This window comes from Clarias gariepinus, chromosome 9 (genome assembly GCF_024256425.1).
Source record: "Clarias gariepinus isolate MV-2021 ecotype Netherlands chromosome 9, CGAR_prim_01v2, whole genome shotgun sequence".
NCBI lineage: Eukaryota > Metazoa > Chordata > Actinopteri > Siluriformes > Clariidae > Clarias > Clarias gariepinus.
The window spans coordinates 33,219,729-33,246,519 of record NC_071108.1 but is presented as its reverse complement, the minus strand read 5'-3'; the positions used below and the strand labels follow the sequence as shown (position 1 = coordinate 33,246,519).

General features: G+C 44.2%; 1 protein-coding gene across 2 annotated transcripts; it reads right to left on the bottom strand.

The window, feature by feature from the left end:
* Positions 1-420: 420 nt before the first annotated feature.
* Positions 421-25,177, bottom strand: nr6a1a (nuclear receptor subfamily 6, group A, member 1a). 2 transcript variants are annotated; one of them, XM_053504621.1, is made up of 9 exons: positions 25,081-25,177; positions 16,051-16,284; positions 13,783-13,838; positions 12,472-12,638; positions 11,756-11,965; positions 11,237-11,491; positions 4,065-4,186; positions 858-1,010; positions 421-557 (listed from the first exon to the last, which is right to left on the bottom strand). In XM_053504621.1, exons 1-9 carry the CDS (start codon positions 25,121-25,123, stop codon positions 421-423), a joined length of 1,377 nt encoding a protein of 458 aa, XP_053360596.1. In that variant the 5' UTR covers positions 25,124-25,177. The 2 variants fall into 2 exon arrangements, with proteins under 2 accessions (XP_053360596.1, XP_053360597.1); XM_053504622.1 differs by having other exon boundaries at positions 16,051-16,281; positions 25,081-25,172.
* Positions 25,178-26,791: the final 1,614 nt, after the last annotated feature.

Here is a 26,791-nt window from a genome sequence, read left to right as displayed (position 1 = left end):
TTGTACGTCTGTTTCTATCAGCAACCCAAAAAAAAGTGAACTATTTTAAAAACTCCTAACCCTAGCAGTGGGAGAACACATTCTGCAGTCGGACGAGCGAGTGGAAACTCCGCCGCGGAGTTTGTGCATTTTGCGTACGAGCAGCAGCGATCGTGTGCAGTGTACATCAGAATACATTCAGCTCTGTCTGGTAATAAATAGAGAGAGGGGGAAAAAATTTAAACGTATAAAATAGCTGTTCAAATCACATTCATCATTTCTTTCTTTCTTTTTTCTCCTTTTTTTTTTTTTTTTTTTTAATAAACGGAGGTGAAACAACCCGAGTGACACCACAAGACAAAAAAAAAAAAAAAAAAAAAGAAAAGAAAAGAAAAAAACGTCTTCCCCTTGTGCATCGTTAGGAGACGAGAGTCGGGTCTTTCAGTTGGCAGGGGCGGAGCCTTTCGTCACGCTGGGGGAGGAGTTTGACCTGTAGGTGCTCAGGCTGGACTTACAGGAGTGCAGGACCGCCTTGAACAGCAGGGGGAGCTGCTCCAACGGAACGTTCACCAACTTCCCTAAGGGGGGGAAAAAAAAAGACAGAAAGAGAGAGAAGTTTTACAAATATTATCAGGTTTTCACCAGGAGTGTAGCGCAAGAAAAGCACATCCATCATGTAGGAAAAATAACAGCGTTTAGAACGTGGCGCATCATTACTGCACTTTTACACCAGGCTGTATGGCTAGAACATGTCCAGAGGTGACCTTGGGAAACGTGGCTGTATAGTGAATAGTGAATAGATTGTAGTTGAAATTTTGCTGCTTATGACTCAGACACAGTGTGTGTGTGTGTGTGTGTGTGTTGGGGGGGGTTATTACCAGCAATGCAGCGTATTTCAGGAAGACACATCATGATCTCTGGAAAGCGTTTGGGTTGGTGAGGGTATTTGTACTCGGTGTAATCCTGGCACACGTACCAATACCGCTTATTCAACTGCTCCAACTGTGTCACGTTAGTCAAACCTCGAATATCTACACACACACACACACACACACACACACACACAGAGAGAGAGTGGGAACAAGAAAAATGAGAGAAGGAAAGACAGACAAATAGAACAGTGTGTGCACAAGAGAGAGAAAGACAACATAAAGAGATAGAAGGACACAAAACAGAGAATATATATATAGAGAGAGAGAGTGTGGGAGAGAAAGAGAAAGATAAACAATGTAGAGAGAAAAAAAGTTGATTAGCCAACTCTAACAAGTATAAAGCAAGTAACTCTACAATAAATTTACACAGTTCTGTACAACATCTGTTCCCTAATGTATTGTGTTTCCTCTAAAACATACTACAGCACTGTTCCCCTAACGCATTGTGTTTCCTCTATACCGTACTACAGCACTTTCCCATAATGCCTTGTGTTTTTTCTATACCGCACTACAGCAGTGTTCCCCTAACACATTGTGTTTCTCTTTATACTGTACTACAGCACTGTTCCCCTAACACATTGGGTTTCCTCTATACTGTACTACAGCACTGTTCCCCTAACACACTGCGTTTCCTCTATACTGTACTACAGCACTGTTCCCCTAACACACTGCGTTTCCTCTATACTGTACTACAGCACTGTTCCCCTAACACACTGCGTTTCCTCTATACTGTACTACAGCACTGTTCCCCTAACACATTGTGTTTCTCTTTATACTGTACTACAGCACTGTTCCCCTAACACACTGCGTTTCCTCTATACTGTACTACAGCACTGTTCCCCTAACACACTGCGTTTCCTCTATACTGTACTACAGCACTGTTCCCCTAACACATTGTGTTTCTCTCTATACTGTACTACAGCACTGTTCCCCTAACACACTGCGTTTCCTCTATACTGTACTACAGCAGTGTTCCCCTAACACATTGTGTTTCTCTCTATACTGTACTACAGCACTGTTCCCCTAACACACTGCGTTTCCTCTATACTGTACTACAGCACTGTTCCCCTAACACATTGGGTTTCCTCTATACTGTACTACAGCACTGTTCCCCTAACACACTGCGTTTCCTCTATACTGTACTACAGCACTGTTCCCCTAACACACTGCGTTTCCTCTATACTGTACAACAGCACTGTTCCCCTAACACACTGCGTTTCCTCTATACTGTACTACAGCACTGTTCCCCTAACACACTGCGTTTCCTCTATACTGTACTACAGCACTGTTCCCCTAACACATTGTGTTTCCCTCTATACTGTACTACAGCACTGTTCCCCTAACACATTGCGTTTCCTCTATACTGTACTACAGCACTGTTCCCCTAACACATTGCGTTTTCTCTATACTGTACAACAGCACTGTTCCCCTAACACATTGTGTTTCCCTTTATACCCAACTACAGCACTGTTCCCCTAACACACTGCGTTTCCTCTATACTGTACAACAGCACTGTTCCCCTAACACATTGTGTTTCCCTCTATACTGTACTACAGCACTGTTCCCCTAACACATTGCGTTTCCTCTATACTGTACTACAGCACTGTTCCCCTAACACATTGCGTTTCCTCTATACTGTACAACAGCACTGTTCCCCTAACACACTGCGTTTCCTCTATACTGTACTACAGCACTGTTCCCCTAACACATTGTGTTTCCCTTTATACCCAACTACAGCACTGTTCCCCTAACACACTGCGTTTCCTCTATACTGTACAACAGCACTGTTCCCCTAACACACTGCGTTTCCTCTATACTGTACTACAGCACTGTTCCCCTAACACATTGTGTTTCCCTTTATACCCAACTACAGCACTGTTCCCCTAACACACTGCGTTTCCTCTATACTGTACAACAGCACTGTTCCCCTAACACACTGCGTTTCCTCTATACTGTACTACAGCACTGTTCCCCTAACACACTGTGTTTCTCTCTATACTGTACTACAGCACTGTTCCCCTAACACATTGCGTTTCCTCTATACTGTACTACAGCACTGTTCCCCTAACACACTGCGTTTCCTCTATACTGTACAACAGCACTGTTCCCCTAACACACTGCGTTTCCTCTATACTGTACAACAGCACTGTTCCCCTAACACATTGTGTTTCCCTTTATACCCAACTACAGCACTGTTCCCCTAACACACTGCGTTTCCTCTATACTGTACTACAGCACTGTTCCCCTAACACATTGCGTTTCCTCTATACTGTACAACAGCACTGTTCCCCTAACACACTGCGTTTCCTCTATACTGTACTACAGCACTGTTCCCCTAACACATTGTGTTTCCCTTTATACCCAACTACAGCACTGTTCCCCTAACACACTGCGTTTCCTCTATACTGTACAACAGCACTGTTCCCCTAACACACTGCGTTTCCTCTATACTGTACTACAGCACTGTTCCCCTAACACACTGCGTTTCCTCTATACTGTACAACAGCACTGTTCCCCTAACACACTGCGTTTCCTCTATACTGTACTACAGCACTGTTCCCCTAACACACTGCGTTTCCTCTATACTGTACAACAGCACTGTTCCCCTAACACACTGCGTTTCCTCTATACTGTACAACAGCACTGTTCCCCTAACACACTGCGTTTCCTCTATACTGTACTACAGCACTGTTCCCCTAACACACTGCGTTTCCTCTATACTGTACTACAGCACTGTTCCCCTAACACACTGCGTTTCCTCTATACTGTACAACAGCACTGTTCCCCTAACACACTGCGTTTCCTCTATACTGTACTACAGCACTGTTCCCCTAACACACTGCGTTTCCTCTATACTGTACTACAGCACTGTTCCCCTAACACACTGCGTTTCCTCTATACTGTACAACAGCACTGTTCCCCTAACACATTGCGTTTCCTCTATACTGTACAACAGCACTGTTCCCCTAACACACTGCGTTTCCTCTATACTGTACTACAGCACTGTTCCCCTAACACATTGTGTTTCCCTTTATACCCAACTACAGCACTGTTCCCCTAACACATTGCGTTTCCTCTGTAACTCTTGCACAATCCTGTTGCCCTGATGGCTAATGAGCTAATGGCTAATGCTAACGAGCTGCTGCTGGTTACCTTGGTTCAGGAAGTTGATGGCCTTCATGCAGGCATACTCTTCATTGCTGACCTTCAGCTGGTGGAACTTACGGAACAGATAGATTAGCTTCTCCATCACCTCCATGCCATCCTCGCTGAACCTGCACACACACACACTTCACTTTTCAAAATGTTTTAAATAATCTATCCTGTGCAAATTTTGCTGTACGTGCTATAACAGGAGCTAACTTGAAACAACATCAAACAGAATTCGAAACTTGTAAGGTATGACGTCGTTCTTTAATCAATAAAAACTGTCGCTGTAGTAAAAAGAGAATAAAGCACTTTTGAGCGTTCTGTTAGGAGTTTTTCTATTAAAGCATGACACCTGGTATATTGTACTGCACCAAGCCAAATTTGATGCTAATTACACAATTTCCATCACGGCCAGCGGATGGCGCTATAACTACAAACAGCCTCTTTAATCTACTTGTATCACTTTAAATGCTGATTATTCGTCGATACACAGAATGTCTTTTTGTAAAGTGTCCTAAGAAAAGCACCAAACCGGCTTGCTCCATGCTGACGGAGTAACAGCTGAGCCACGCCAATTCATCCTTATTAAGTTGGCTTGAGAAAGCCAACTTACTGATATCCGACTTAAACTTATTATTATTATTATTATTAAGTTGGCTTGAGAAAGCCAACTTACTGATATCCGACTTAAACTTATTATTATTATTATTATTATTATTATTCTGAGACTAAATTTGTAAACTCTATCTCCTCCTAGAGCTTTAACTCCACTAACTCCAAACTCGGCCCAGACCTTCAGACTGATCTCACGGGGTGTGCTATATCTTTTCTAACTGATCGGACTTACTAATTGCCCCGCAGGGGCAATTAACCGCCCCAAAAATCCCATTGACTTAACATTGAGAGAATTTTGACGGTTTGTTGCGCAGAGAGGGAATTTTGTAGAAACGTTAAATTAACCCTATTTGAAGATGTTTGCAGCCTTTGTCAAAAGATACCATGCACAAGGGTATAAGTTTTACCCCCGGGGCAAGAGAGGTCCCCAATTTGCCCCATTGACATATAATGGGGATTTTGGCGATGAACTAGTCCCGCACCATTTATCGTAGACCCATGAGTGAGGTGTCAAAGCGTGCAGAATATTCGGGAATATTTTTTATATGACTTTACTAAGGGGTGGGCGGTTAATTGCCCCCGCAGGGGGCAATTAACCGTCCCATTGACTTATAATGGGGATTTTAGCGAATTATAACTGGTCCCGCACCGTTCATCGTAAACCAACAAATGAGGTGTCAAACCGTGCGCCTTATCCGGGAATGGGGTGCCGTGACCTTTCAAAGGGGTGGGTGGTTAATTGCCCCCGCAGGGGGCAATTAACCACCCACAGACTTAACATTGAGACCAACATTGCCCGAGTCCCATGAGTGAGGTGTTAAACCGTGCGCCTTATTCGGGGATCGGGTGCTGTGACTCTTCTAAGGGGTGGGTGGTTAATTGCCCCCGCAGGGGGCAATTAACCACCCACAGACTTAACATTGAGACCAACATTGCCCGAGTCCCATGAGTGAGGTGTTAAACCGTGCGCCTTATTCGGGGATCGGGTGCTGTGACTCTTCTAAGGGGTGGGTGGTTAATTGCCCCCGCAGGGGGCAATTAACCACCCACAGAATTAACATTAAAACCAACTTTGACCGAAACCCATGAGTAAGGTGTCAAACCATGCGCCTTATTCGGGAATGGGGTGCTGTGACTGTTTGAAGGGGTGGGTGGTTAATTGCCCCCGCAGGGGGCAATTAACCACCCACAGACTTAACATTGAGACCAACATTGCCCGAGTCCCATGAGTGAGGTGTTAAATCGTGCGCCTTATTCGGGGATCGGATGCTGTGACTCTTCTAAGGGGTGGGTGGTTAATTGCCCCCGCAGGGGGCAATTAACCACCCACAGAATTAACATTAAAACCAACTTTGACCGAAACCCATGAGTGAGGTGTCAAACCGTGCGCCTTATTCGGGAATGGGGTGCTGTGACTTTTCTAAGGGGTGGGTGATCAATTGCCCTCGCAGGGGGCAATTAACCCCCCACAGACTTAACATTGAGACTAACTTTGCCCGAGTGCCATGAGTGAGGTGTCAAACCGTGCGCCTTTTTCGGGAATGGTGTGCTATGACTTTTGGTAGGGATCCGTCGCACGGTTTTCCCGAAATTCCCAAATAACCACCCCATTTTCCCCTATTCATTTCAATGGGAAATGGCCCGAAAAAGGGTGAAAACATGGGTCACTTTGAAAGCTTACCGTTCGGCCATAATTCGTCGTAGAAACATCATTCAAAGTTTAAACGGGTCACAAGACTTTGGACCTTTATGGATTGGGTCCATGTTTTGATAACTTTCATGGTTGCTTCTCGAGAGCAGTTTAAGTTTGATGAAAATTTAGATTTTTCACCATGCGTGCCACTGTCAACTGCCATATTCACAGAGTGTGAATCGGAGGGTGTCTTTACACTGTCACCACGTCAATATAATACACTCTACGGGCATAAGGATTCAATATGTCGTAGTCAGGAAGTTCCTGCCACTCACGGTGAAAGAATTTTTGCGATCGGACCTACGGTTCTCGGTTGGGAAGCGTTTGTTTGAGAGCTTAATTATTACAGTTTGCGGTTCTCTGGGTCTGCCACAGAAGAGTGTGCGTGCGCATGCATGACCCATCCTCCACACCACCGACTTGCTAATGCCAATTAGACTCAATCAAACTTCTCTTCTATGTACTATTTCTAACCCATTCAAACTCATCTATCTATCTATCTATCTATCTATCTATCTGTAATCTGATTATTTCTATCTATCTATAGACTTCCCTTCTATGTACTATTTCTAACACATTTTAACTCATTCAAACTTATCTAACTTTTCTAATCTATCTATCATCTGACTATTTTAACTAATCTATCTATCTATCTATCTATCTATCTATCTATCTATCTATCTATCATCTGACTATTTATAACTAATCTATCTATCTATCTATCTATCTATCTATCTATTATCTGACTATTTCTAACTAATCTATCTATCTATCTATGTATCTATCTATCATCTGACTATTTCTAACTAATCTATCTATCTATCTATCTATCTATCTATCTATATATCTATCTATCATCTGACTATTTCTATCTATCTATCTATATATCTATCTATCATCTGACTATTTCTATCTATCTATCTATCTATCTATCTATCTATCTATCTATCTATCTAACTGTAATCTGACTATTTCTATCTATCTATAGACTCAATCATGAATCTATCTATCAATCTATATATCAGTAACTGTCTATCTGTCTGACACTATCTATCTATCTATCTATCTATCTATCTATCTATCTATCTATCTATCTTTCTTTTAAACCTTTTAACCTAAACTGTTTTAACTTTTTTAACTTCTTAAACTATTTTAAACTTTTCACACTTTTAAACTTCCATCTCCGGCTTTCTCAAGCCAACTTAAAGTTTGTCTAAACAAACTTTTGTATCTAGTTATTATTATTATTATTATTATTCTGAGACTAAATTTGTAAACTCTATCTCCTCCTAGAGCTTTAACTCCACTAACTCCAAACTCGGCCCAGACCTTCAGACTGATCTCGCGGGGTGTGCTATATCTTTTCTAACTGATCGGACTTACTAATTGCCCCGCAGGGGCAATTAACCGCCCCAAAAATCCCATTTACTTAACATTGAGAGAATTTTGACGGTTTGTTGCGCAGAGAGGGAATGTGGTAGAAACGTCAAATTAACCCTATTTGAAGATGTTTGCAGCCTTTGTCAAAAGATACCATGCACAAGGGTATAAGTTTTACCCCCGGGGCAAGAGAGGTCCCCAATTTGCCCCATTGACATATAATGGGGATTTTGGCGATGAACTAGTCCCGCACCATTTATCGTAGACCCATGAGTGAGGTGTCAAAGCGTGCAGAATATTCGGGAAGAATTTTTCTATGACTCTCCTAATGGGTGGGCGGTTAATTGCCCCCGCAGGGGGCAATTAACCGTCCCATTGACTTATAATGGGGATTTTAGCGAATTATAACTGGTCCCGCACCGTTCATCGTAAACCAACAAATGAGGTGTCAAACCGTGCGCCTTATTCGGGAATGGGGTGCCGTGACTCTTCTAAGGGGTGGGTGGTTAATTGCCCCCGCAGGGGGCAATTAACCACCCACAGACTTAACATTGAGACCAACATTGACCGAATCCCATGAGTGAGGTGTCAAACCGTGCGCCTTATTCGGGGATCGAGTGCCGTGACTCTTCTAAGGGGTGGGTGGTTAATTGCCCCCGCAGGGGGCAATTAACCACCCACAGACTTAACATTAAAACCAACTTTGACCGAGTCCCATGAGTGAGGTGTCAAACCGTGCGCCCTATTCGGGAATGGGTTGCCGTGACTCTTCTAAGGGGTGGGTGGTTAATTGCCCCCGCAGGGGGCAATTAACCACCCACAGACTTAACACTGAGAACAACTTTGACCGAGTCCCATGAGTGAGGTGTCAAACCGTGCGCCTTATTCGGGAAAGGGGTGCCGTGACTCTTCTAAGGGGTGGGTGGTTAATTGCCCCCGCAGGGGGCAATTAACCACCCACAGACTTAACATTGAGACCAACATTGCCCGAGTCCCATGAGTGAGGTGTTAAATCGTGCGCCTTATTCGGGGATCGGGTGCTGTGACTCTTCTAAGGGGTGGGTGGTTAATTGCCCCGGGGGCAATTAACCACCCACGGACTTAACATTGAGACCAACTTTGACCGAGTCCCATGAGTGAGGTGTCAAACCGTGCGCCTTATTCGGGAATGGGGTGCTGTGACTTTTCTAAGGGGTGGGTGGTCAATTGCCCTCGCAGGGGGCAATTAACCCCCCACAGACTTAACATTGAGACTAACTTTGCCCGAGTGCCATGAGTGAGGTGTCAAACCGTGCGCCTTTTTCGGGAATGGTGTGCTATGACTTTTGGTAGGGATCCGTCGCACGGTTTTCCCGAAATTCCCAAATAACCACCCTATTTTCCCCTATTCATTTCAATGGGAAATGGCCCGAAAAAGGGTGAAAACATGGGTCACTTTGAAAGCTTACCGTTCGGCCATAATTTGTCGTAGGAACATCATTCAAAGTTTAAACGGGTCACAAGACTTTGGACTTTTACGGATTGGGTCCATGTTTTGATAACTTTCACGGTTGCTTCACGAGAGCAGTTTAAGTTTGATGAAAATTTTGATTTTTCACCACGCGTGCCACTGTCAACTGCCATATTCACAGAGTGTGAATCGGAGGGTGTCTTTACACTGTCACCACGTCAATATAATACACTCTACGGGCATGAGGATTCAATATGTCGTAGTAAGGAAGTTCCTGCCACTCACGGTGAAAGATTTTTTGCGATCGGACCTACGGTTCTCGGTTGGGAAGCGTTTGTTTGAGAGCTTAATTATTACAGTTTGCGGTTCTCTGTGTCTGTCACAGAAGAGTGTGCGTGCGCATGCACGACCCATCCCCCACACCACCGACTTGCTAATGCCAATTAGACTCAATCAAACTTCTCTTCTATGTACTATTTCTAACCCATTCAAACTCATTCAATCTATCTATCTATCTATCTATCTATCTATCTATCTATCTGTAATCTGATTATTTCTATCTATCTATAGACTTCCCTTAAATGTACTATTTCTAACACATTTTAACTCATTCAAACTTATCTAACTTTTCTAATCTATCTATCATCTGACTATTTTAACTAATCTATCTATCTATCTATCTATCTATCTATCTATCTATCTATCTATCTATCATCTGACTATTTATAACTAATCTATCTATCTATCTATCTATCTATCTATCTGTAATCTGACTATTTCTATCTATCTATAGACTCAATTATAAATCTATCTATCAATCTATATATCTGTAACTGTCTATCTGTCTGACACTATCTATCTATCTATCTATCTATCTATCTATCTATCTGTCTTTTAAACCTTTTAAACTTAAACTGTTTTAACTTTTTTAACTTTTTTAACTATTTTAAACTTTTCACACTTTTAAACTTCGATCTCCGGCTTTCTCAAGCCAACTTAAAGTTTGTCTAAACAAACTTTTGTATCTAGTTATTATTATTATTATTATTATTATTTCACTGTGCATTAGTTAGAACTCTAAATAAAGCGTCCTGTTCTCCCAAAACATCATTATTTCAACGTTATCAAGCATCACAGCAACCCTCCTTATCTTTGCTATGCTTTTTAATTTATTTGTTCCTGTAATAAGCGCCGCTTATCAGAATCTGATTGCGGGTGGGTTTTAATTACCCCGGCCTCTCTGAGCTCCCCTCCCCGATAGCGGCCCATCAGTTTAATTGAGTGGCTGCTCGGGTAGAGCGGATGTTGCCCTGTTGCAGGACGCCGCTGTAAATCTACACTAGAGATCAAGAGGAAGCTGGACAAGGGTCGACTCGTTTACACACACACACAGAGCGCACACACACACGTGGCACACCAGATGGAGCTTGTATTTCACTCGAGCACACACTGTGCTAGTCACACACTGACGTACGAGTCCAACCCTGGCATGACGCCGAGCTTAACCCTGAAGCGCTACGAGTTCTCTTAAATATTCCAAAACACCTGAGTGTCAGCTCTCGTCTCCGAAACAGATTCGTTTAAATCCTTCGGCGCATGTTAGTTCCACAAACGCTTTCATGTCTTTGTGGTTCATGTCTGAGACAAGAGAAAGACACAACAGCGCTATTCTCTTCTCTCTCCCTCTTTTGTCTCATCGCACTGCCTCCTACACACTTTCTCACACACACACACACAAACCTATTTCCCCTTCATTACACTCGATCCCGGATGCCTGAGGATACCTGAAGCGTGGAGAAAAGGCCCGCCTGTAATGATTCATAGTCGCTAAGGTCTGCAGACGTTCCTGCCCTTCACTCTAATGAGATCAAACCTGGCGCGCACGCGTTCACTCCTGTAGCTCCCGAACCTCGTAAAAAAAAATAATAATCTTTTCGAGAGACGCTGGACGCTCGATAATTAAAAGTGATAACCTGGTCCAAATAATAGCGCTGATATAGGCGTGAACTTTCCTGTAAATTCTGTCTATAGACTCACCCCTGCAGCTCGTGGTCGGACGGCGTGTACTTGTCGGTGACGTTCGCGAGGTCTCCCAGGATCTGCGCGCTGTAGACGGTCAGGCAGGCGAGCAGGATGAGCTCCTGCCACGTGGCGCTCAGCAGGCGCGTGTAGTCCTCGATGGAGAGCTCGCAGAAGAACGGCAGCTTCTTGATCCACGAGATCTGGCGGAAGAGCAGCTCGTCGGCCAGGCGGCACAGCAGGGCGAACAGCTCCACCTGCGTCACGCGGTACCTGAAACGCACATCACAAAAGTAACACTTAGTTAGACAGTTTCCGCGGCCTCGGCCGTTTTCAGTCCTGCATGACCGGATCAGTGTGGCATCGACGCCAACAAGACGCAATGCTTTGGAGAATCAGCCACTCTAGGCTTCTGATTCTGATTGAATCATTTGCATTCAGAGGCGGCTTTTAACCGTCAGCCACCTTACATGACTTATACAAAAACACTATAATAATCACACGGGCCAGATGACACTATCCACTGCTCCAGCTCACCCGTCCTCGATGAGCATCGGGGTGCCCAGTGGTGCCAGTTCCTCTGCTGCCACCAGCTGGCTGATGAGGGTATGACTCTGTGGATAGAGACTGCGAGGCTGTGCCGCGTAGCTGAACAGGTGAGGCAGGAACTGGTAGTGCTGGGCCACGGCGCTGCCGATGTACTGCTCCCTGAGAGCCGCCGTGTAGCCATTCAGCTCCGCTGAGCGACTGGAGGAAGAGAGAGAGAGAGAGAGAGAGAGACAAAGGAGGAGAGATTACTTAGAGTGTGACGATGATATAAAAATACTGAAATGTTTGGAGGGTTTAAATGGTGTGTGGAATACCAATATGGACAGGAATAAAATAATTTTAATAATACAGGACAAAAGGCATTTCTGTTTTCGTGATAAGATTATATTATGACATCTATCTGCTGTATAGAATATCATAATTGTATTATAATCGATGAGTAGGTTCAAATCCGAGTCGAAGGTGTACCTAATAAACTGTCTGATTTCGAAGTCATCACGCGCGGTCTTAAATTCTACAACAAAGATACGATGTGAATTCTGCGAGCAGTGACGGAATCGGAGGCGCGCGTTATCAGGACCGCGCCGGTTTTATCGCGCGTCACAACTGCGGCGCACGAAGGACAGGAGACAAAAGGCACGTGTCAAAGGCACGTCTGATCCGTGGGTGCGGAGCGGCGGCTTTGACAGGCTTGAAATGCTTACTTGGAGGAGAGCGTGGATGCGGGAGAAGGTTGGTTGCCATCGGAGACGCCGTTGCCAGGGGAACTGTGATCGCTGTCGCCATTGTTGCCCCAGGTGTGCTCTGCCATGTTGGCCTCATCCTTAAATTCCTGACCAGACATGATCCGCTCGATCTCCTCGTCCGAGATCTGGAAAGAGAGAGAGAGAGAGAGAGAAAGAGAGAGACGCATAGAGATTAAAAGAGAGAAATTGGGGCAGAGGAAAAAGGGGAGCACAGGGGAGAGTTGGACAGAGCGTTGTGAAACCGATGAGACACAGAAAGAGAGAGAATGAGAGACACTGACAAAAAAAAGAGGAAGAGTGGCAGGAAAAAATATTTTTAAAAAGTGTGAGATGGCATAAGAGAGCGTAAACGTGTAAAGGAGAATGAGTGAGAGAAATATCTTTCTATGTTTCCTAAAGAAACTTTTCAATTGTTTGTTGCTTACAAAGAGAAATTAGCATTTTTGTTAAAACGATGAGTGTGTCTGGCTTTGACACGCGCTCTGCTCATCCGTAGCTCAGCCTCTTACAGGGGTTCAGGTGTGTGAGTGTGTGTGGTGATGACGCGTGTGTGCAGGGTCAAACTGCCCCGCCGTGGGCCGCCTCCGTGGCTCACAGAGGGCTTTACAGAGCCGCAACAAAGCTGAGCTTTCATCACACGGCGCACACACATGGTGCGCGGCTCTGAATGGTGTCTAAGGCTTAATGACTGCACTCTGTGCAACTAATGCGGCCCCAACATACACACGGGTGGGAAGGGAAAAAAAGAGAGAGCGAGAGAGCGAGAGAGAGACGCCGCTCGAACGCGCATACGCGTTTTCGCCATTCAGAGCCGGCTATTTGTCAGCCCACACGCGGGGTTTGATAATAGCGCGTGACCCGCGCTTAGCGCAGACCGCGGTCCTGATAATTAGCCGTTTCAAGAATCACAAAAGAGCGTTTTGCTCGATATGAGAATTAAGCGCTCTCTCCGAAGGCGCTCGTGCGCATGCAGGGAAAATAAAGCTACCCAAACACAGCGATATGATGAGGCTAATGGAGAGTGAATGAGAAGAATGACAAGAAGGTGCATTCAGACGAGCTGTGGCCTTGAAGCGAAGACATTCCGCTAATGAAATTAACGTATTTAGACTGCGAGGGCGTCGCGTCCTAACTCGCTCTGACACGATTGTTGACGGCACGTCGCCATGCATGCATGTCCGTATCGCGCAACGTGTAGAGACATGGGAAGTAAAACGGGGGAACGGAGGAGGGACGGGACTCGGATGAAAAAAAAAAAACCGTTGTTACCTGAACAGGCCCGATGCTTTTGTTCCTTCCGCCCGGCATGCCGTCCTCTCTGATCGCTACAAAAAAAATCACACACACAACACAATCGTCCACAGGTTAGAAACAGCTGGGATCATATAATAAGTAACACTTTTCTCCACCATCTCGTGTATGGAAGCCCTCACAAAGCAGCGCTTTCTTAAAAGGAATTAACATATGCTTTGTCCTTAAACTTTATATCCTAACACCCACATCTTCTCCCGCACCGCGAGCCGTAAAAGAGATAAACCACAACATGCACCATCGGCGTTATGTAACGCGCACAGGTCAAATATAGCCGCGCGTCTCTATCGTTTCTAATCTTCATTCTTACGCACCACAGAGTACACAGGTTAAGGCAAAAATGCCTTAATGGCAAATGTATTTTTGTAGAAGTCTTATCATTTATAAATACATTTTTTAAAAAAATGTTTTTCCGAAGGACAATGAACAGACACACTGTTTGAAGGACGCTCCGTGAATAGAGTGGTAAAAAAGGTTAATGAAAAGAATGTGGAGGAAGCCAGTGTCGCCTGAATCGAGCTCGAATCTTACAGTCTTTGTCATCGATATCAGTATTTTTAATCATTTGGGTGCATTTTTAACTCGGGACTGAACGGAGCCTCACGGGGGTGTGACTGCATGAACTGTCCACTAGGTGGAGATGCACGTCCAGCTGAAATACACGCAGACCCTTATCACTCTTTATTTATGAGCTCTTTTCCAATGAAGGAACCGGACTCGAGACGCAGGGTCACATTTGGACAAAAGACGAGCGGTTTTTAAATCCTAAACACAGGTCACATTTTTGGCTTTTCCCGGGTCTCATCTCAGCTCGCTCAGGTGTGTTTAGGGCAAAAATGTGACCATTGAAAGAAGGGGGGTGGGGGGGGGGGGGGGGGGTGTTTGCAGATCAGCCTGGGAAACTGCTCTGAGCAAATACCACAGCCACACCCGACCTCCTGTACTGTTAAACCACAGACAAGACAGATATTTGAGCCTAACGCTTTTCGATTCCACCCTCTGTTCACACTCTTTTTTTTTGTCTTGTTCCTGTAAAATCTGTATATAAAACACTTTACTCATCACATTTATTATTATTATTATACAATATCTTTATTTATTTATTTTTTACTTTATTTCACATCAATCCATAAGCCACTCCTCAGTACAGCATGTGTCTGGGATTTCGTATACGCGAGATCTCAAATTAAATAAGACAAAAAAATTTAGATTTACACAATCATGGCAGCTTTTTAGAACTAACTCTTAATCAGCTGCATCGTGCAACAGTTACAAATATTTCAAAGGAGTATTGATATATTTGATAAAGAAATTTAACTATATATTTTTGTACTTTTTAGAACTGAATCTTAAACACTTTTTTTCAACCTAAAATTTATTTATTTATTTTTTTACTTCTACAATTTTTTTTTGCGTTTTCCCTTTACAAATATACACACACATATATACATATAGCCTATATACTTGTAGTTAAAACTTGTTTTTAACTGGCAAAATCAGCTGCATCGTCCCGTTTCCAAATCTCTCCAAGACACTGATATATTTAATAGAATTTTAAAAACTTTCTACATTTGTAGACCTGAATCTTAACTTTTTTCTTAATAACCATGTTTAAAAAAAGCCATGTTCTCTCTCTATATATATATATATTAATACAAGAGACCATAATTCTCAAGAAAATCTAAGTTATTTCAAGAAATTTTAAGAAATTACAAAATTCACATTTGAAGTAACAATAAAACACTTATCACTTGTGTTATAAGTAAATTATGCTAAAACAGGTACATTAGTACATTAAATCAAAAGTAGTTTAACAGCATTTGGCTGCCGCCCCTCCCCCTCCCCCTTCCCCCAGGGTGGACGATGTGTCCAATATATCACACTGCGATACCAAGATTTCTCGAAACATTAAGATGCTGGTTGACGATGTCGGTTCTAACGTTGGTGTTGGGATACGCCGTTCAAATCACAGCGATCGTGAAGATCCCTAAAAAATATTTTTTATAATAAATTCTAATGATCATTTTTGTTAAATAAAAGAATCACCCTCTTGTGCCACCTGCGGCTGATTGGTGGTTGTATATTGCCTAAAATATTCCACAGTATGAACAAAATGACAATTTAAATGACTGCGTTTCAGTCAGCTTTGTAACTCCGAGTCTCAGTGGACAGATTGTAGACTCTCTCTCTCACACACACACACACACACATTGGCTCATGTCTCACCTTTTCTGTTCATGCCCATCTGTAGACACTTGAGCAGGCGGCAGTACTGGCAGCGGTTGCGCTGCTTGCGCGACATCTCGCAGTTCTTGTCGCGGCTGCAGCGGTACACGCGCTTGTTGCAGATGCTGCGCTTGAAGAAGCCCTTGCAGCCCTCGCAGGAAATAATGCCATAGTGCAGTCCGGTGGCGCGGTCTCCGCAGATGAGGCAGGAGCGCTGCTCAGCCTGGTCATCTACTATGCAGACACACACACACACACACACACAGAGGAGAGAAATAGGGTTAGTACTCTATCTGAAGCCATGGAGCCACAGAGGTCACATACACACCTCCACACACACACACACACACACTGCTAAATCATAGTGAAGCAGGAGCGCACTTTAGTCCCCAGTGGAATCTTTTACAAACACCCTAATGAGCCAAATGTGAGAGGGAACGAGAAGGTTTAATCCCGGCGGCCTTCAGCAGCTAGAGCATGATACATGCACGGAGGGAAATGATTTAAAAATTGAAAACTTTTGAAACATTTTACATTCATGGAATATTTTCCTCAATTTAAAAAGGAAATTTTTTTTTTAAAAAAAAGAGTTTTTTCCCAGGGGGAAGAAGCAGTCTTTCAGCGAGCGAGGCCGTGAGCAGATGGGCGAGCGGTGTGGATGCTCTGCGCGGCGTGTTGCCGAGGGGGGAACGTGCCGGCTGCTCTCGGCCGCCGCGTCGCGGCTGACTGGGCAGGAATGGGGTTCGAACCCAGAGCGGCGGAAACACGAGCCCTGCATCGCTATCGCTCTCTTCATCCTTCAATGAGATCGCTTACCGAGCGCTTTCGGCGGCCTGCTGGAGCCTCGACCGCCTGCGGAGTCCCGGGGTGCGGCGCGGATGCACACGTCACTCGGGAGAAGACGTTACTTTGAAGACGTATGATTAGGGGAAAGGAATTATAGAGACGGTAATCAGTGACTCGGTTAGAGAGGCGTTACAGAGATCTCAGAGAGGGAAGAGAAATCCAGACGTTAAACATGATAAAAGAGAGAGAGAGAGAGAGAGAGAGAGAGAAAGAGAAGGAAAAAAGCTGCAGAGTTGCTGGAGAATGCAGCGGGGTCAACTGCCGGGGCTGGGGGGCTATTAACGAAGAGTTCAAGTCATAAAAGCAGGGTCATGGCCCAAAGCCTTTTCTCCTTCCGTATGAGAGGGAGTTCCTCGGTCCTGTCGTTACAGCGGAGTCAAGAACAGGCCATTCAACCCATCTGACATGCCATTTTACTCTTGTATGAGACAGTACGATTACAGTGGCTCTGAAAAGCCCCGCTGCGGAGCTCTCCCTTTTGTAAGCGCGCGGGCCTTCTTGGGGTCAGCAGTGCACCGAAGGTTGCGCGCCCGGGTGCGAGTGCCGCACAGCGTCTCGGGGAGTCTTCCCTCCCCTCTCCGCGGACTTTGTTTAGTCTGATAGCAAACAAGACTAAAAAAAAATATATATAAAAAAAACCCAAAGCGTGAGGAATTTCGCTACCTGCGAAGAAACCATTAAGGATTAATCTCTGCTGCTCCGTCTCGCTGATGAATGAACGAGCTCGGGGAAGGAGAGGGGAAGGAAAAAAAAGGCTTTTCAGTGTATTACCATGTGAATGTGGATGTGTGGGGCTTTGAGATGCCCGAGGCAAAAGAGAGAGAGAGAGAGAGAGAGAAGGCACTGTACCGGCCCTGCAGGAGCCGCCGGGATCCGGCCACACAAAGAATGATGGATTAGGCTTATGCTGCTGCTCAGTAGGGCTTTCCTTTTTTCATTTACAGGCACATCAACTCCCGCGTGGAAATAGAAACAGTTGCGAATAAGGCGCGCTGCCGCATGAGGCTTTACATATGCGACACGTATTTCTAAAGGCGTCCATGCGGCAGCTTGATCGCTGTATCACAAATTAACGTTCCACTTGAAATCACTCATCTGCTCCAGTTAGACTTAGACGCTAAAACGTTCACACAGATACGGATTCTTGATGTCGGATAAATACAACTGGAAAACGGTTACATTTTTCCTCCAGAGGTCACCAGTGATCACACACAAGCCACAGATCTGAGCTGGTAATGCTAGACGCGGTTAGAGTAAGCTAGTCTCAGTCTGTAAAGCTAATGCGCGGAGAAATGAAAAAGATTTAAAAAATTTTTTTTTTTTTTTATAGCAAAGTAGTGAATCCACAATGTGTGTGATTTGAAATCAGACATGGATTCGGTTAACCAGTAGCGTTAAGGAGAAAATATTACTTAGTCCCGGTTTGATTCGAACACAAACATACACACACTGGGGCGTTTAAATCAAACCGGGACTAAGAAATCAGAGTGACTAAGAATGTTTTGCTGTGTATATTAAGTCATTTAGGGTTTTTAGTGCTATTTGCATAAGTATTCACACCCCCGCCGGTTTCTTGGATGCAACTGTTTTTATGATTGCATAAGTATTGACCTCCTTTACTTAAAGAAAGAAGAAAAAAAAAGACTTAACACAGGTTGCAACTTATAGGATGGGAGGATGGGATCCATCACAGAGAACGAGAGATGGAAAGAAGAGGAAGAGGTTTCTTTTATCGTTTTTCATTCATTTGAACAAAATTAGTTGAAGTTGAGAAGGGAGCGTTCCTGCACTGCTGTACTTTTCCACTCGTTCCTCTACACCTCTGATCTTATTTCTCTTTATACACTTACGCTGTTTAACCATAATCTTAACGATTTCACCTGGAAAATATGAACATACTTTTAAGAAAATGATTTACAAGCTGTTTTTTTTTTCCCCAGGACTGACAAAGTCAAAGATTGGGTCAATACACATACACACACACACACACACACACACACACACACACACACAGGGCGTGTTCGAGTCAAACCGGGTCAAAATGTTTCCTTTCTCAGTAGAGCTAATTGCATAAGTATTCACTCCCCCAACAGTTCCTCGGATAACTGTTTATGCAACCGTAGTGATTGCATAAGTATTCACCCCCTTCGCTTAAAAAAGCCCAGCACTGTACATGGTTGTGTTAAGTCTCGTAAGTTAAGTCCACCCAAACGTGTAACATACGTGTTATAAACGCTGTTTGAAGAGCCCGTGTTACTCTCATTGTCATTACAAGGAGTCCAAATGCTTTACAGTAACATTGACTTCCCTCCTCGGCAGCCCATTTGCTCGGCTCTTACAGCGCGAGTACTGTTATGCAGGATGCATTCGTGATCGTAAATAACCGGCCGGCCTACGTGAAATGGCCGACTTCCTAGAGCGGGAGAGCGGCGCCCTCGACGCCGGCTTCCTTTATTCACGCGTCGGGCCTCTTTGATTGGCCAAATTTGTCGCCCCTCTCTTTCAAGTGCATGGCCACCATATAAACCTGGAGTTCCCTCACACCTTCACCCACTTGATCCCACAGCGTCACCTCATGAGGCCCGCCTCCGTCTCAGGCTGGCCAGCCACACTCACACACACACACATACTCACATATCTAAAAAGTGAGTGGAGTTTAAAAGTGGACTTATATTTCATTTATAAGATTAATCTCGTGCTTTTTTTGTAATTAGCAGAAACAAAACACACACACACGATCACAAACAAACAACAGGTTTTTGCACAAGGATAGGAGGGGGTTGCAAAAGGCAGCATTCAGCCTCATCTTGAACCCTTCGCCTTGGGCTGTATATCCCACCCTATACACACACGCACACACACACACACACACACACACGCACACACACACACACGCACACACACACGCACACACACGCACACACACACGCACACACACACGCACACACACACAAACCCACTGCTTAGACCCCCTACTGGTTCTATTAAATTGTGCATTGTTAGGCCTGGTTTCATTTCAAACTTCAGCAGGAGTGGGAGTTGCCAGATCAGCACTTTTTACACACTGCTGTTGCACGACAGCTGTTCGTGTTTCCGACACACACACACACACACACACACACACACACGGTACTGTATATATACTACACACTTTACATGTTGCTTTTTCAAATCAGAAGCTCCTTATAGATACTCATTATTATATTAATTATATTATTTTATATTATTATATGTGAAATTCACACTTTTATCCTGAAGTGGCAGCAGATTCACACAGAGCGGCTTTATTTTAACCGTAAATAAGCTTAAACGTAATTTAACAATAAAAGCAAGACCTGTTTTTTGGTTTGTTTATAAACATAAATTGGAATAACACTATAACATTCTAGCTTTGATATGAGCTGCATAATTGTAATTAACATCAAAGCTGTTATTACTATTGTGCGCTTCATTAAAAAAAAAAAACAAAAAAAAACTGAACTTCTGCTGGTGTGATGTGTTCGACCTTGCACCCTTAAACCTTTTCTGACTTACTAATAACTGAAATTTGCATTACGTTTATAAACATATAAATAAACCTAATACTAATAGAGCTGGGAGGAGGAGGACGATACCATTGTTATTACTGACGGGGGGAGAGCTTATGCTAATGCACATTCGCCGCAGAGGATGGGAAGACCCGATGTAGGAGCGCGGCTAGAAAATGGAGGATGGGATCTATCACAGTGAGAGATAGAAAGGTGAGAGAGGGTTGTTGTTTTTTTCCATTTGAATAAAAAAACTTGTTTAAAGTTGAGAATGGAGCATTTCAGCGCTGCTGTACTTTTCCACTTGTTTATCGTCTTTTTTACTTTAATATGTTAAAACACACGCTTTTAAGAAAAATTATTCCATTGAAGTGTAATGTCTTTAAAGCTTTTGAGCTACAATCTTTTATTATTATTATTTATTTTTCAGACTGACCCAAAGCTGAGGATTCCATAATAAAGCCAGCCCCCCCCCCCCCCACACCCCCCTCTCCCCTCCGCCGTCTCAGCTTCTTCCATTAGCATTTGTTAATGAAGTCAGCTGGCTTTTGTTTTTTTTGTGCTTGCATACAGTGCTGTGAAAAAAAGTATTTGCCCCCCCCCAATCCCCAACCCCCTCAAACCCCCTGCCAGAGTCCGTCACATTTACAGCATTTGGCAGATGACCTTATCCAGAGCGACTTACATTTTTATCTCATTACACGTCTGAGCAGTTGAAAGTTGAGGGCCTCGCTCAAGGGCCCAACATGGGTAACTTGGTGGTGGTGATGGGGTTTGAAACCGGGACTTCTCTGATCAACAGTCCAATGGCGTAACCACTAAGCTACCCCTGGTATCGGCTTGTCCATGGATCCAGACTTTTATATAGTGAATGTGTGTTAAAAAGAGAGCACCACGTTTAATAAGAAAGCATCGCTACACATGCGCATGAATCCGAAACCTTATAGAAATAAATAAATAAATAAATAAACTTTCCAAGATGAAGATTTTTTCCAAATGACTAATCCATTCTAACCAGCTTTTCCAAAATGAGGACAAATACTTTTGCACAGCACTGCGGGTCGGTCGTTTAAAACATTCGGCTTATGTCAGGTGGCCTGGGTGTTTGAAAAGCCTGCTCTTATTTACACACAAACTGGGCTTAGATTTCTTTAACAGTGAACAGCTGTAACGTAGCTCTTTAGCTTAAACATTGCAGTTTATCTTTACCAGGTCACGGCCGAACCAGAACCAGAACCTGAGTCTTTCTGCCCAGGAGCGTGTTCCACGAGCCAGGGTTTTTTTTTCTGCCTGTTTGGACTTTTTTTTGTAGCTATTACAATCATGATCAATTCTCGGAATACGTGCAAACATCGCAAGATCGCCCTCGACTCTCATTGATCAGCAATCACACAGATAACCCTGGGTTTAATCCTCCAGACCGTCCTGCTAAACCTCTCTCGGTCTTATCTCCAGCACGAGCTCTGTGCTGCCATGCTACACGCTTTGATCTGCCGTCTTGGAATTTCTAAGTTTTTTTGTTTTTGGTCTATAGGATAAAGAAAGATAGAGATGGATAGATACAGAGAAAGAAAGAGATAGTAGAGGTTTATATATGAAGGCCAAAGTCTGGACGTTTTCTACAAACAAGCACAATTCCAAGGTTTTGGAGGGCTGGTGTGAAATGTGATGCGTGTGTGTGATTTTAATACACAACAACAGCGCTCCAGGCGGTGATACAGGAGGCGAAAATGTAATCCCAGGGTAGAAATATTACCCTAAACCGTCTCGGTTTAAGTGGTCTGGGAAGCTCGGGAACAACGTCGTCACGCAGGAGACCGCAGAGATCACAGCTGTTAACTTTATATAACATGAAAACCTACATGAAGCCCTTATTGGGTATGTGCAGTGTCTGTTCCCTATGTGCCACCGGAACGGCTCCGTCACCCTCGGGCCAGGACTCCACGAGACCTCTAAAGGTGTGTGCTGTGGTATCCGGCACCGGGACGTTAGCAGCAGATCCTTTAAGTGCTGTAATTGGCGGGGCGGGGCCTGTGTGGAATGGACTTGTTTGTCCGGCGCATTCCGTGGACGCTCGATCGGATTGACATCTGGGGAATTCGGAAAGGCAGATCAACAACCTTGAACATTTTGCCACGTACAGCAGTGTTTGGTTTGGTCCGCATGGGCATGGGAGAGACACGGGTGAGACACGGGTGAGACACGGGTGAGACACGGGTGAGACATGGGTGCCGTGATCCGGTCTCCAGTTTACTGGGACATCAGTGTTTATCCGTGTTGTATCATATACATACCAAGTATCATGATTTGATATATTTGCCATATCGCTCATCCTTACTCTCTCATGTACTTGTATCATCATTCTTTAGTTATCGCAACCATCATCAGCCAAAATAAGCAGATTCTATGATTACAAACTTTTAAATAAAATTAAAAACCCTGTTGAAGGGTGCCAATAATTAAAACAGCCCTATTTCCCTAAAACGCGCCTCACATGCGAATGAGAAGACCATAACACACATCTCTCTACACACACACACAGGCACTGTTTCCTGGTGAAGGGGATGCGTGGACACGTGTAGTTCTTTATGGAATGTGTGTGTGTGTGTGTGTGTGTGTGTGTGTGTGACGTTACGCCAAAATCGCGTGTCTGATTACGACTCGAGCTGTAGCGACAGAAGACTTTTAGAATTTTTTCGCTCTACAGGGATATCAGATGTGTGGGGATTACATTTCAAAAAGTGTGTGTGTGTGTGTGTGTGTGTGTTTTAGCATGAATGTATAAACAGTCATCAGTGTACACGGCTGTGCTATTTCTCTTGCTCTACAGACCTCCTCTACAACTATTGATCCACACACACACACACAAACAAGTTTAAGTCCCTTCCCCCACAAGTATGCACACACACACACACACACACACACACTGAAATCAGCCTACACAGTAGCTCCTCGCCCCCCGGTCCACCCAAAGATATGATGACTTCCTCAACGGAGGAGTGACGGATGAAATGGAAAAATAAAAAAGAGGAAACAGAGAGAGAGAGAGAGAGAGAGAGAGAGAGAGAGAGACCCTGAGAGATCTTCATCTCCTCCCTCCTGATGGGAACAATAACACAGGAGTAGGGCCGGGGCAAGCACGCTCAATAGGATTAGCAGCGGAGGTGGGGCTTTGTACAGTAGGGGATCTTAAACACACACACACACACACACACACTATGCATTTTTCGCTCAGATCATATTCAACACAGATGGACTCCTTTTTACCCTCATTTACATTTAAACTTCACGTTCTCCTAAAAAACGACCAATAAAACAAACGATCCACACTTTTTTTGTTTGTTGTTTGTTGTTGATGCATTATTCCGCTCCAGACTCCTCCGAGCGCTCACTAACAACCGCACCTCAGCGAGAGGACCTCCGATTAGATTGCGCTACAATTCCAGGCTGAACGGATGAAAGAAAAACAAAACAAAGCCAGGGGGGGCACACTTCACACCTCGCGGCGTCACGTGACGATATCGCCGCATCGATCCCCACCGCGGGCGGGCCGCCGGGACCGAATTAGCATAGGACTAACGCCGGCACTTCGGCGAACGGCTAATATCACGTTAATGATTAAAGCGAGCTCGCGCCTGGGTTGTGAAAGGCGGAGAGAGTTAAAAAAAAAAAAAAAAAAAAAGTGAGAGATCCAAACACCCAACAAAATGTACCAAAAACAAACAAACAAACAAACAAGCAAACAAATGAATTCGTTAATTCAAAAAACATAATAATAAGACGAGATGGGATTTGCCACATAAAACTTAAACATTAACATATACACGAAGGATCATGTAGTTGTTGAGACAGCTTGCTCGGTTGTGTTTATTTCGTTTTCGTTATTTGTGTTTTCTTCTCCTTCTTGTCGTTCCTGAGCCGAGCAAATGTTACGACGCTGGTTTTATAATCAGCTGAGGAGGAACTGAAGTCAAAGTGATAAAACCCGGGAGGAATGAGGGGTGAAGTTTGGGCTACAGTAGGAGGGGAGGGTGTGTGTGTGTGTGTGTGTGTGTGTGTGTGTGTCGGGGGTGCTTTTCTTTCCAGCCAGATGAACGCCAGGTCCCGCTGACCCCCGCTCCTCATTCCTCAATGCCTGAACAAAGCTGCACTGAAAACCTTTTCCAGATGGGATGCAGCCTGCATACCACACCACAAACACGCAAACACACACACACACTTAACACATCATGTGTGTTGCATCACGGAACACGGGGAGAGCGTCACACGTAAACACTACAACCTTCCCGTTAGCGGCGTTAGAACTCATCTACGTCAGACGTTTGCTCAGCTTTCTACATAGAGAGAGAGAGCCAGCTGTTTACATTTCCACTGTTACGTAATACCCTCTTCACCATCTCTCACACACACACTCACACACACACACACACACACACAGTGTACCAGGCCTGTAACAGCTGATCATCATGACTGTAACACTGATTATTCATATGAATAAAATCACACCTTTAAATATTTCCACTCGCTGTTATCTACACACCAGAAACACACACACACACACACACACACACACACTAGATCCAACATGAACAAAAATCAAGAGCAAGAGCAGCACAAGCTTAGATGTTCTTTCCCTTTTTTTTTTTTTCCCGCTCACCTTCCCATGAATCCATCTCATGTCTCTCCTGCCATCCAGTCATAAGTGTATCCTCATCGGGAAGGGCTTAGGCCTCATGACGCTCCCTCTCTCTCTCTCTCTGTCCTCTCCTCTCGCCTTCCTCTCACTCTCTCTTTCTCTCTCTCTCACTCCTCTGCTCTGCTGTCCTGTCCTCTCTCTTCTCAGCTCCGTCTCCCTCTGATCCTCCTCCTTCTGGTTGAGCCTGCTGGTCACTTTCAGCCTGGTCACATGACCACCGAGTTCAGGCCCCAGGGGTCACGGCATGGCCAGAGGGCCAATGACGTTGTGGGGGGTTATCTAAGTGGAACTGATAGTCCCCCCCCCCCTCCTCCTCCCTGCTGTGGAACAATACAAGCCTCCTCCCTTTTTTTTTTTTTTTTTTTTTCTCTCTTGAAGTGCACAATCATTCGGAGGTGACACACAAAAACAACAACAAAAAAAGACGTTTCTCTCCCTGATCACTGCATCACTGCCGATCTCATCATCATCATCATCATCATGATTAAAAACGCTCACTTTTTTACTTGGCATGCTGGTGGAAATTCTTGCTAATGATCACCCCCCCCCCCATCCTCATCTTCATCCTCATCTTCATCCTCCTCCTCCTCCTACTCTTCCCCACTGCTAGGCGGCCACACATAAGAAGCTTTTCACATTCAAATGCAACAGGAGAGTCAGAAAGGGGAGGAGGAGGAGGAGGAGGAGGAGGAGAGGAGCTGAGCTGGACTTTGTCATGTAGAGGTGGAGAAGAAGGGGAGGGGGGGGGAAGGGGGGGAGGGAGGGTGGAGTAGGAGTCGAGTATGAATGAAGGCAGCAGAGGTTCAAGTTTCTGCTGCAGCTGTCCACCCGTGCCTGAGTTTAACCCTCCAGCTACGCCTGACACCCAAGACGAGCGAGTTTAATTACCGCACACAGAGAGAGAGAGAGAGAGAGAGAGAGAGGGAAAAAGAGAGAGAGAAGGAGAGAGAGAGAGAGAGCGCAGGGTCTTCCTGCAAGCTGTGCACAAGTTTCTCCCACAAGAAAGAAAAAATTAAATTAAATCCCGAAACACATTAGACATGTTAAACGGCCAAAACACAGTACTGGTGCTGATTTTATTCATTTTATCAGGTTTTACATGTAATCCAGAGAAAGAAGCTCCTTATGAAGTTTATGCAACATGGAAGCCACCACTCTCACTTCCCTAAAAATGTCAAGTTGCTAACTTCAGCCGTTTCGGAGAGATGATTTTATGTGAGCCCCATTTTTCAGCGTTATGCAGTCTCGCCTCACCTGATAATCATTTAAAATACAATTTATTCAGATTTGTTTATGAGTTTTTATTGTAAAATTAGCAGAAGCTTCTAGAATCATATCATGTGAAAAATTGGTGCTTAAATTGGTTTTCGGTAAAAGCTTAAAAAGGCAAAAATAAATAAATAAATAAAAATCTGTAGTGTCCGTAACCCTGTCAAATTCATGTTGCGATATCTTAACAATTTTGCATTTTAGAATCTGAATGTGAAATCGAAATCGGCCGAGTTTCACCTGAATGACAGTTAAAACCGTTGGAAGATTTGAATTCAAAAAAGTAACAAACACTACAGACATAAAAGACATAAAAGGCCACGGAACTGTATTTAGCAAATGTGTTTCTTTTTATCTGATAACAATATAAAGGTTTATGCATATTTACAACAAAAAAAAAATG